Consider the following 12,890-nt stretch of genomic DNA (forward strand, 5'->3'; position numbering starts at 1 on the left):
CAGAAAACAAACAAGCAGCCTCCCTCAACAGAGGATATAGACATTTATTCAAAAGGTTACAGCTCAATCCTTTTATACAAAGTTCTCAAAACTATGTCAGAGAAAATACAGACTCATTTACAAATGTCAATATCAAAACTAGATATCCAACAAACAATAAGGCAACTAATCTTGATCTCTCACTTGATATAAAAATTATCTCAAAATGGATCAACTATATATTGGTGTAACAATTAAAATATTAATTGATAGAAGAAAAAAGTTAAACCCTTTATACCTATAACACCAGCTTCACACCTCAGGCTCAGAGAACAATTCAGAAGAGTGTGTGGAAATACTGGAAGAGCAATGAAACCAGGATGTCTTCTCTGAGAGTGTGTCTTATAAAAACGAAAGAACTACGATCATAAAAATTCAACAATATGGCTTCTTAAGAAGACCTGAATGATGACAAAAATAAAATAGATATACCAATTGGGATGGTGGAGCTCTTGTAGAACCCTGTCACTAGGTAAAGAGCTATCAGTAATTTTTAACTGCCCAGAGTGAGAAAAGTAGTTTTCTCTAGAGATGAACCCCATAATATTCTCCAGTGTGAAGTAGTGAGCAATAAAGTATACATATATGAGCCCACTAATGGCCTCAACAGCCATATTTATACACACAGTTTGCAAAAAGGTATCAGTGATGAGTAGTACTGAACTGGATGAAGAAAATGTGCCCATAACCTGTTTATACTTCTAAGATTGTGCAACACACATATTCCTAGGTAATGTCAAGGAACACATAATTGCCACATACCAATGCTCTTTCCTTTTGGCCCCAAGAAACTTGCATATTCTTTGTAGAAAAGTACTCACAACCTCCTGTCAGGCAGGAGGCACCTTGGGACCCTGACCCCTAGTGAGTCCTTAGAGAAATGTGTCAGTTCAGTAACTGTGCCCAGCTCCCACAGATTTCCATGTCCTGTCTTGAGGTCTTCTCCATTGACAGACCATACCCTTAAAGGAGTCATTTGTCATCAGGACACAGCATGGTCATGTGTATTCCCAATCATGAGGTTGCTGTTGTGCTGGCTCCCAGGTAAGGAATGATATCTGTGGGCATTTGCTTAGCTATGGTGAGTGCTGTTGAGCTTGTAAAATAATGAGTAGGTTAGGAATGTTAGTGATTTGTAAGTATTTGTTTTCTATTTTTAATGCCAGGTGTCTGTCACATGTGGTGTGAAGACAACCCAGACTCCATCTTTTCTCTTTGTATTTCTGGGAGAAAACATGAGGAAAACTTGACAGAATAGTGAGGAAACTGAGTGTTTATTAGCTTGGTATCAGCAGAAGCAAGAGAAAGCTCCCATGCATCCACTTGGGAGATCAGTGGCAGTGGATCTGGTACAAAGTATTCTTGTGGGTTCTCTCAAATACTATTATGTACACCTGGCCACACTTATGTTCATTTCAGGGTTCACTGGTTAGCCCCACATTGTGGCACTAATATGTCAGTGACTGTCCCACATTGGGAACCATATATCAGGAACTGGCCTAAACAAAAACACCTCTTACCAGGGTATAGGCATGGAGATTTACATATATTAGTAAAAAATATGAAGATTAAAAATTAATGAAAGAGAAGCCATAAACAATACTGGGAGAGCATTCCAATGAATATTGAAATTGTCCACGTTTAATTTTCCATATACTGCTATACACTAATACAAAAGCAAGGAGAACATAAAAAAAAAGACTTCAACATGATACAAAAGACAACTTGAAAAGTCAATTGCTTTAACACTTTGAGATATCAAGTCATTAGCATTATGCTGCTTAGGTACTAAAGCCACTCTAGACCAAGTATCCAAAGGCAACCACTTGGCAGGTAACCTCATATTACAAAAAAAGAAAGAAAAAGTACATTTAGATATCCTGAATATCTGTAAGGATAAAAACAGGCTCTAATTTTGGGCCTTCACAAGCAGTTCATGTGTCTATTGTAATTTGATATAGAATTACATCAAAACAGGATATGAGTAAACTATTAAATTCTCAGTGAGTGAAATGAAAACATGGTAATCCACAGAGTATGTGTCCTCCAGTTTGTCCTGTGAGTTGATAATGAATTACATCAAGACAGAGTATGAATAGAATATTAAGGCATTCTCAGTGTGTGAATACATGCTAATGCTCAGATTGTGTGTTCTCCACATAATTTATGTTTTTATTTAATTTATTTATTATTTATTATTTTATAGACTTTTTGACAGGCAAAGGTTTGACCACAGTAAGTACATTCATTGGGTTTCTGGCCAATACAGGTTCTTTAATGTATTCAAAGCTATTGTGACATAAAAGGCTGTAACACACTAAATATATTCATAGAATTTCTCTCCATTATGTGTTCTTTCATGCCTTCGAAGACCATTGAGATATGTAAATGATTTACCACACTGATTACATTCATGTGTTTCTCTAAGGTATGTGGTCTGTTATGTATTTCAAGATGACTGGGGCATGCAAAAGCTTTACATCATTGATTACATACACAGGGTTTCTCTCCAGTAAGAGTACTTTTATACATTTGATGATATAAACTACTACATGCAAACCTTTACCACACTGATTAGTTATAGGTTTTCTCTCCAGTGTGTATAAGGAGATGGTTGTGGCATGCCAAGACTTTACCACACTGAGTACATTCATAGGGTTTCTGTCAAGTATGTGCTCTTTTGTGCATCAGAAGGTGACCATGACATCAAGGCTTTACCATCTGATTATATTTATGGGGTTTCTCTCTAGTATGTCTTCTTTTATGCATTTGAAAATGAAGTGACATGAAAAGGCATTACAACACTGAATACATTCATAGTGCTTTTCTCAAGTGTTATTCTATGCCTTTGAAGAATGCTGCAATATCCAAAGGCTTTATTACATTGATTACATTTATAGGGTTTCTCTCCAGTATGTGTTCTTTTATGCCTTTGAAGACAACTGAGATATGCAAAGGCTTTACTACATTGATTTCATTCATAGGGTTTCTCTCCATTATACGTTCTTTTGGTTTTGAAGATGACTGTGACTTACAAAAGACTTTACCACAATAATTACATTTAAAGGATTTTTCTCAAGTATGTGTTTTGTGCCTTTGAATATCAATGTGACATGCAAAGACTTTACCATACTGATTACATTTATACGGTTTCTCTCCTGTATGTGTTCATTTATGCATCTGAGATGATTATTACATGCAAAGGTTTTACCACACTGATTACACACACAGGATCTCTCTCCAGTATGGGTTTTTTTTTTTTTTATGTATTCAGTGACTGCTGTTATATACAAAGGATTTACTGCACTGAGTGCATTTATAGGGTTTTTCTACAGTTTGTGTTCTTTTATGAGTGAGAAGATAATCCTGACTTGTAAAGGCTTACACTGATTACATTCATAGAGTTTCTATCCAGGATGTGTTCTTATATGCCTTTGTAGAGTACCAATACACGCAAAGACTTTATAACACTGAATACATTGATAGGGTTTCTCTCCAGTATGTGTTTTTTTATGCCTTTGAAGAACACTGCGATATGTAAAGGCTTTATCACACTGAGTACATTTATAGGGTTTCTCTCCAGTATGTGTTATTTTATGAATCTGAAGATGACTCTGACTTGCAAAGAATTTACCACACTGATTACATTCATAGGGTTTCTCTCCAGTATGTGTTCTTTTATGCATTTGAAGATGACTGTGACATGTAAAGGCTTTACCACACTGATTACATTCATAGGGTTTCTCTCCAGTATGCATTCTTTTATGTATTCGGAGACTACTATAATATACAAAGGCTTTACTACACTGATTACATTCATAGGGTTTCTCTCCAGTATGCGTTCTTTTATGTATTTCAAGATTACTGTGACGAGCAAAGGCTTTACCACACTGATTACATTCATAGGGTTTCTCTCCAGTATGTGTTCTTATATGTCTACGGAGAGTACTGATACCTGAAAAGGCTTTGCCACACTGAGTACATTCATAAGGTTTTTCTCCAGTATGTGTTCTTTTATGAATTTGAAGATGACTGTGACATGCAAAGGCTTTACCACACTGATCACATTCATAGGGTTTCTCTCCAGTATGTGTTCTTTCATGTATTTGGAGACTATTGTAACATACAAAGGCTTTACCACACTGATTACATTCATAGGGTTTCTCTCCAGTATGTATTCTTTTATGTATTTCAAGATTTCGGTGACTGGCAAACGCTTTACCACACTGATTGCATTCGTAGGGTTTCTCTCCAGTATGGGTTCTTATATGGGTATGAAAAGTACTGATATATGCAAAGGCTTTACCACAATGAGTACATTCATAAGGTTTTTCTCCAGTGTGGGTTCTTTTATGCATTTGAAGATGACTGTGCCTTGCAAAGGTTTTACCACACTGAGTACATTCATAGGGTTTCTCTCCAGTATGCATTCTTTCATGTATTCGAAGACTATTGTAACATACAAAGACTTTACTACACTGAGTACATTCATAGGGTTTCTCTCCAGTATGTATTCTTTTATGTATTTCAAGATTACTGTTACGGGAAAAGGCTTTACCACACTGATTGCATTCGTAGGGTTTCTCTCCAGTATGGGTTCTTATATGTCTATGAAGAGTACTGATACCTGAAAAGGCTTTACCACACTGAGTACATTCATAAGGTTTTTCTCCAGTATGTGTTCTTTTATGCATTTGAAGATGACTGTGACGTGCAAAGGTTTTACCACACTGATTACATTCAAAGGATTTCTCTCCAGTATGTGTTCTTTTCTGACTTTGAAGATGACTGTCGCATGCAACGGCTTTAATACTTTGAGGGTATACATAAGATATCCCTCCAATTTGACTTTTTTCATGCCTGCAAGAATAATGGCACATAAAAAAGTGTTATCACATTCAATACACTGTTGAATCTTTATTACTATATCAAATAATTTTTAAGTTTATTCGAAATTTAAAGAGGAATTAGATCTTAAGGTTTTACCACTGTGTTTATACTCATGCTGTTTCCATTCACTAAGGATATTTTACAACTTTGAAGATACCTTTGATAGTAAAATCCTTTATTACATGAGCCATATTTACATAATTATTTTTATACAAAATTTTCCACATATTTGAAGAGAACTGGAAAAGCTCAGATCTTTAATATCCTTATTGCATTTATCAATTTTCCTAAACTGTCAAAGAGACTACATTTGCTAAGTGAGCTAGGACAAACAGAAGTATTACTGATTTCTAGTACTCATGGGGAATTTCCGCAATGCGCATCTTTTGATGTATTAATGTTGAAAGAGAAAATCAAATAACTTGAATACTTGAATGATATTCAACAAGCATTCTCAACATGGGGACTGCTATATATCTCCTAATTATTCTGAGAGATAGGTATTATATGTCTTTCCATATCCCTATGCTCATTAAGGCTTATATTCAGCATGACATATGATATACCTAGTAAAGGAAAAATATCAAATAAAAGGATTACAATTAATGTCACAGAGTTTGATCTTCTGTCCTCATAGACTTATGGTACAGAGATTAAGGTTTCTCCATAACTGCCCCTTCATTCTTGACTCTAATTGCACCCTCAATAAACTTAGCATAATCACATCAAGTATATAAGTCAAACAAGCTTCAACATGGACAATTTGCATGTTAGAAAGTCTTGGAGACATACTTAACACCACTTCAATGTTTATAATTTTTGTAATGTGAGTGGTATGGAAGAAATTGATTGACAATTTTACAGCATAGATCTCATGATGCTATAACTCAAATGGTGATATCTGTTAAGACACTGTTTCCTTTGCTTCTTTCTTAAAAGTGTGGCTTTCAAATGCAATTCATCCAGCTGAAACTGAGGTACATGGCTTTGTGACAATATAATTATCATTGATGCACTCACATAAAGTGTCATTATTTATTATGTTGTTTTTGTTTAAAACTTCCATTACATACCACAGTTTCTACAGAGGAACATTTTTTTAGCTTGCACATGAAAATTACCTTTCATATCTTCTAGACCATGGAGAATGCTTTTCAGTATTATGGTCTTCCCAACTGTATCCTAGAATATAGTATCAGAAAATATATGTAATATTGAAAATTATGCAAAATGTTAGTTGCTGTCGTCTCTGAGCCTTAGAACCATGCCTGATTTATTCACCCCATTGCTCTTCTTTCTTGACCAAATTGGAGAAGAACATAAATAACCAATGAACTGTTGACCCCTTATTTGATACATAAAAGAAAATTCAGTCTTACCTATAATAGTGAGGTTCCTGTAGGTCTCCAGCATAACATCTTCATAGAGATTCTTCTGGAAAGGATGCAGTAAAGTCCATTCTTCCCAAGTGAAATCAATATGCACATCATCAAAGGTCACTGCATTCTAAAATTTAGAGTGCATATATACAATGGCAATCATAATGACAACATTGTAAATGTATAATTCTTTGACAGTATACTCACATAAACTTCCCCACAATTATTTTATATCATAGACATTATGATTTAGTTATCAAGTAACTTTTGAAGGAAACTAAATAGGCGGTTCACCACTATCATTTTTTTTTACCCCTTGAATGGAATATCATCTGCAAGAGAAATGCCTATAAACAAACATAGAGAGACAAGTAAACAGATCAGCAGTACAGAGGACACATAGGAAAAATTTGTATGAACAACTAATTAGTGCCTACAAAAACAAAAAACAAAATGGGTAAACTGGGTACATTGGATCATGCCTCCCTCTAATTCCAGGACTCAGAAGGCAGAGACCTCTAAATTGAATGCCTGACAAGTCTATTCAATCATGTCTAGGACAGTCAGAATGACATATTAAGAACCTGTTACCTATGTATAAATCAGAAAAATAAAACAACCCAAACATCATAGAAAAAAACCAGAGGCGTTTGGTGAAGTTCCTATACAGAACTATGCATTCACTCCACGTTTGTATTCATCTTCCAAAAACCTGAAGTGTGCCACTTTAAACTCTAACATTAATAAAATTTTACTAAAAGGCACTGTATATCTTAAAAGTTAGAAATTGAGACATGAAAACCTTAGCAATATAAATGTTATCACAAGTAATCAACATGGTGGGAGAAGGCTCAAAATAAGGAGAAGTCGCTAGCTTGCATATAGGTGGGCTCAATTGTCAGTACTTTTTTTGATTTTTGAGACAGGGTTTCTCTGTACCTTTTTGGTACCTGTCCTGGAACTAGCTCTTGTAGACCAGGATGGCCTCAAACTCACAGAGATCCACCTGCCTCTGCCTCCCAAGTGCTGGGATTAAAGGCATGCGCCACCACCACCTGGCCAATTGTCAATATTTACAAGGGGATCACAACTATTCATTAGTCCAAGCTCAGGGTTTTTTTTTTTTTTTTTTTTTTTTTTTTTTTTTTGGTTTTTCGAGACAGGGTTTCTCTGTAGCTTTGGAGCCTGTCCTGGAACTAGCTCTTGTAGACCAGGCTGGTCTCGAACTCACAGAGATCCGCCTGCCTCTGCCTCCCAAGTGCTGGGATTAAAGGCGTGCGCCACCACCGCCCGGCTTTCAGGGTTTCTGTTATCATGTTATGATCACTGTGAGGACCAGGTACCCACATGCCGCATATATATGCATACAGGTAAATTCTCACATATAATGAAATATTCAAAACAAAAATTACAGGCAGGAAGAAGGTGATGTACCTGCAATCCAATGAATCAGAAGGCTAAGGCATTATTAATGTCATAAATACATGCCATTTGGGAAAACAAAATGATACTTTCTTCCAAATTTTTATATTCAAGGGGAAATCTCAGTACAGTAGCATATGTTTGATAGAGATAAAACCATCAATCAATAATATAAACACAAAAGAAAGAAATGTTAGACCACTTTTAGTCACAGCACTTGGGATACAGAGTCAGAGGATCTCTGAGACTGAGGCCAGAGTGGTGTACAGAACTATTTTCAGGACAGCTAGGGCTACATGGACAAATATTGTCTCCAAAAACTTACAAACAAGAAGATTCAAACAGCAGCCTGCTAACCTGCCTTATCACTGAATAGCAATAATTTATACTGAATCTTATGCAACAGTACTATAATGGTTGTTAAGGCATGACAGCACAAGAAGGAAGCTTACTGATTAGTATCAAACATAACACAGTACACAAAGAACAGGAAATAGGTTGAGGCAATAGAGACTCATATTATATTCCCAACTGAATATATTTTAGTGCCCAATGTGGGGCTCAAAATTAATGACTCCTTTAAGAGTTTCTGCATTACAGAAGTCCTTGAGCAGTTGGTACATAAAAATTCTAACCAAATAAATAAACAAACAAACAAACAAATAAATAAATAAATAAGTGGCTACGGCAGAACAAAAATCAGATTCCCAGTGATATGAAGGTAGAATGTAATTCCTGAAACACAATTTCCACCTGGCTGCAACCTTAGTGCTTGGTTTTCATGAACAGAGAAGCAGGAGCCTGCAGCCAAAGTTAACAGGGGAAGTCAATGATGCATAGCAGTTTAAAGGCTTTTGTTGTCAAAAAAAAAAAAAAGCTAAATGGTATTCAGTTAAACAGGTTCAGATTGAAAAAACCTGTAAAAAAAAATCTCCAGTGTATTTTACAATTTGCATAAGCTTAAGAAAGGAAAGAAAATAGGTGTAGGCATTTATAGAAAGAAATATATTTAGAAAATAATAGTCTTTTTAAAAGACAGCAACACTGATAGAAATTTTAAAAAAGCATGTAAAGATGTGAAATATCCAGGAAGTCAGGATTCTGAATACTATTGCATTGATTTTGAACCTTTTGATGACTGATGGGCAAGAGGCAGCTGGTGGAAGACATGGGATTATAAACAGCACTGCAAAACTGAACCAATTCAGGTATTTTGGGTTATATTTTTGTTACTATGGTTTTTAATGAGCTTTACATTTTTCTCCACTCCACTCCCTTTCCCCCCTCTCTTCTTCTACTTTCTCATTTGACCCCCACATTGCTGATTTACTCAGAAATCATGTCTTTTTCAGCATCCTATATAGAACCATGTACGTCTTTCTTAGGGTCTTCTATTGTCTAGTTTCTCTGGTACTGTAGCTTCTAGGCTGGATTTTCTTTCCTTTATCACTAAAAAACACTTATGACTGATACATATTATATTTGTCTTTCTGGGTCTGGGTTACCTCACGCAATATGTTTTTTTTTCTATATACATCAATTGCCTGCAAATTTCAAGATGTCATTATTTTTTATCCTTGTGTAGTACTCCATTGTATAAATGTACCACATTTTCTTTATCCATTCTTTAGTTGAGGGGCATCTGGGTTTGTTGTTGGAGGCATTTAGTTGGTTCCCAGATGCTCAGCACCAAAATAAACACTGACAAGTGATATCATTTGCAATACTGCTTGGCCAATAGCTTAAGTGTATTTTTAGCTCACTCTTATCTCTTAAATTAACCCATTTTTATTATTTTATATTTTACCATGAGGCTCGTGGCCTACCAGCAAAGTTGTGGCTGATAGCTTGCATCTTTCTCCTCTGGCCACTCCATAGTGTCTCTCTGACTCTACCTTCTTTCTCACAGCATTTAGTTTGCTTTTCCTATCTAGCGCTATTCTCTTAAGCCACTGGACAAAACAGCTTCTTTATTCATTAAGCAATAAAAGCAACACATATACAACAGGACTTCCCACACCATAGGTTGTTGCCAGGTTCTGGCTATTACAAATAATCCTGGTATGAACATAGTTGAGCACATGTTTTGTGGTATGATTGAATGTCATTATGGTATATACCCAACAGCAGTATTGCTGGGTCTTGGGGTAAATTGTTTCCTATTTTTGTGAGAAATCACCATTCTGATTTCCAAAACAGCTGCACAAGTTTTGAAGACCACCAATGGAGGAGTGTAGCCCTTACCCCATATTCTCTACAGCATAAGCTGTCATCAGTGTTTTTGTTCTTGGCCATCCAGACAGGTTTAGATCGAATCTCAGAGCTGTTTTGATGTGTATTTCTCTGATAGCTACGCATGATGAACATTTCCTTAGGAATCTCTCAGCCCTTTGCAATTCATCTGCTGAGAGCTTTCTGTTTAGGTCTGTACCTCATTTTGTTAATTAATTTACTCTTTTATTGTCAAGTTATCTTAACTTTAAAAAATATTTCAAATGTATCTGTTAATGGATATAAAAATATTTTTGAGAAGAGGTTTTGTTTCCACAGAAGAGTAAATGCTGTGGATTTCTTAACAAATGACATTAATCAGATTTGATAGGGGAAGACCTCCAAAATCTTGACAAGTGATCACTATTAGCAAGATTATAGTTAGTTTTCCCAGGACTTGGTTGGACATTATCTCAATGTATTTAGGGAACCCTAAAGATGTCTTCACCCATATTTAGCAGGAAGCAAAATAGAGAACATGACACCCACATTTCCAACAGGTGGGATATGGTAGGCTTTTGGTTATCTGGTTGACCATAGGTGCTTGTTATCATTTAGTATTTTGATAATTATTTAAATTGTTTTTGTTACAGTGCATATATATTTCTATTCTTATTTAAGGTATTCTAGATATGCAACTCATTTAAAGTGTAAGATGAAGTTCTCATTTTTGAAAACTATTAATATAAACTATTTAGGATAATCAGGAAACCCAGGGTAGTAGTTAACCACTTATACCAAATATGTTGTTGTTAGGTATTTTTTCAAGGTCCTACAGAGACATATCTAGATAGAAAAATAGTTTTCAATCATTTAAAAGATGTACAGAACACTGAACTTACTTGCTTAAAACATGAAGAAACTCTATTGGAGTTGTTTTCATTCTGACAAGAATAATCACTGGGGCTGGGCGGTGGTGTTGCACGCCTTTAATCCCAGCACTCGGGAGGCAGAGGCAGGTGGATCTCTGTGAGTTCGAGACCAGCCTGGTCTACAAGAGCTAGCTCCAGGACAGGCTCTAAAGCTGCAGAGAAACCCTGTCTCAAAAAAAAAAGAATAATCACTGGGTGAAAAAAAATCTGCTACTACCTTTGGCTGCTCAACAGTGTGTTGTGCAGATTTTACATGCAGGACCTACAGGAAAGTGAATGCTGAACATTTTCAAAACAAGGCAGAAGAGTGCTTTAGCATCAGTAAAAGCCATTCAAAGATTCAATATTCCATTTAAAGAATTAGCCTATTATTTTTAATTTTGCTGTACTAAATTACCAGGACATAGGCAGAATAAGAAAGATTTTGGGCTCAATATATTATGCAAATGATCAAGTATAACTTTTTATGGAGTGATGTAGTTGGGTCTTCTTTCTATGTGTTGCTTTTATTGGTTAATAAATAAAGAAACTGATTGGCCTGATAGGCAGCACATAGGTGGGTGGAGTAGACAGAACAGAATGCTGGGAAGAAGGCAGTGAGCCAGACACCTCAGGCAGATGCCATAGCTCTCCTCTCTGAGATGGACACAGGTTAAAATCCTCCCCGTAAGCCACCACCTTGTGATGCTACACACATTAATAGAAATGGGTTAATCAAGATTGAGAGTTAGCCAGTAAGAGGCTAGAGCTAATGGGCCAAGCAGTATTTAAATGAATACAATTTGTGTGTTGTTATTTTGGGTGTAAAGCTAGCTGTGCGGGAACCAGGCGGGAACACAGCCCGCTGCTCCTTCTACAATGCACTCTATTTGGGACACCTTATGATCTCCACTTTCTGCTATTACTCTTAACATTCCCATCTTCCTGGTCCTACAAGAACAGCCAATTAAGTTCTATGTACAACTTTCTATGGTTTTTCTACCTAAAGTCATGATATCTTTGACATTCTTACAAAAGAAAATATTCCAGGTTCTTCATGGAAAAACAAATCGCTTTTGGAGTTTCACTTTTGGTATAACTTGTGTTTTTGCTGCTGTGATTAAATCTGATAACCAGAAGCAGCTCAGGCAATGAATAATAGGTCTATTTCACTGATTGTGTCAGATCATATTCCATCATTTTGGGAACTTAAAGCTAACAATTTAAGGCAATACCCAAGGGCAATGATTGTTTCCTGGCTTTATCTCTTTCCTAGTTACCGTCTCATGTGGAGATCGCTTCCATTTCTAGTTCAGGCCCACTTTCTTAGAGATAATGCTACCCTCAATGGGGGATCATTCCCACATGAATCATCCAACAATCAACACAATCTCTCAGAGATATAACAATTCTGGCTATTATCAATAAAGTCACTGTGAACATACTTGAGAAAGTGTCCTTCTGGAAGGATCTTTTGGGTACATATCCAACAATGGTATAAGTGGTTCTGGAGATAGACTGACTCTCAATTTTCTGAAGATTGAATACTGATTACCACAATGGCTGTACAAGTGTGCACTTGCAAATGCAATAAATTCCCTTGCTCCATGTCGTTGCCAGCTTTAGTGGTCATTGTTGTTATATGTTATATATGTTAAGTATAACCATTCTGACAGGATTAAGATGAAATCTCACAGTAGATTTGCTATGCATTTTTCTGATAGCTAATGATGGTGAACATTTCTTCTAGTGTTCCTCATACATTTTAGATACCTCTACTAATAATTATATGGTTTGTCATTGTCTCATTTCTTGAGTTCTTTCTTGTCATGAGTGAGTAAACTGAGAAACACACAGACAAGCATGTTATATACTCATAAGTGTAAATTAGCAGTTAAGTACAATCATAGTAATCACAGTTAATCTGAGTACAGGCTATGGATACACAAAGGCTAAGAGAAAATACAATAGATTCTGTGGGTGCACTGCAAGTCAGTGGGGGAGGGGAACAGGAAGAGTCAGGTGAGTGAAGAAAGTA

At 36.1% G+C, this 12,890-nt stretch overlaps 1 protein-coding gene across 1 annotated transcript in view; it reads right to left on the reverse strand.

The window, feature by feature from the left end:
• Positions 1-148: 148 nt before the first annotated feature.
• Positions 149-12,890, reverse strand: part of LOC119808216 (zinc finger protein 431-like) — a 30,268-nt gene continuing 17,526 nt past the window's right edge. Inside the window, exons 2-4 of the mRNA XM_042054606.1 lie at positions 6,309-6,435; positions 6,051-6,111; positions 149-4,899 (exon numbers count right to left, since the gene is read on the reverse strand). Of these exons, the coding sequence (XP_041910540.1) occupies positions 3,447-4,899; positions 6,051-6,111; positions 6,309-6,435 (1,641 nt within the window). The 3' untranslated portion in view covers positions 149-3,446. The remainder of the gene's footprint in view (positions 4,900-6,050; positions 6,112-6,308; positions 6,436-12,890) is intronic.

Source organism: Arvicola amphibius, chromosome 2 (genome assembly GCF_903992535.2).
Source record: "Arvicola amphibius chromosome 2, mArvAmp1.2, whole genome shotgun sequence".
NCBI classification, from domain to species: domain Eukaryota; kingdom Metazoa; phylum Chordata; class Mammalia; order Rodentia; family Cricetidae; genus Arvicola; species Arvicola amphibius.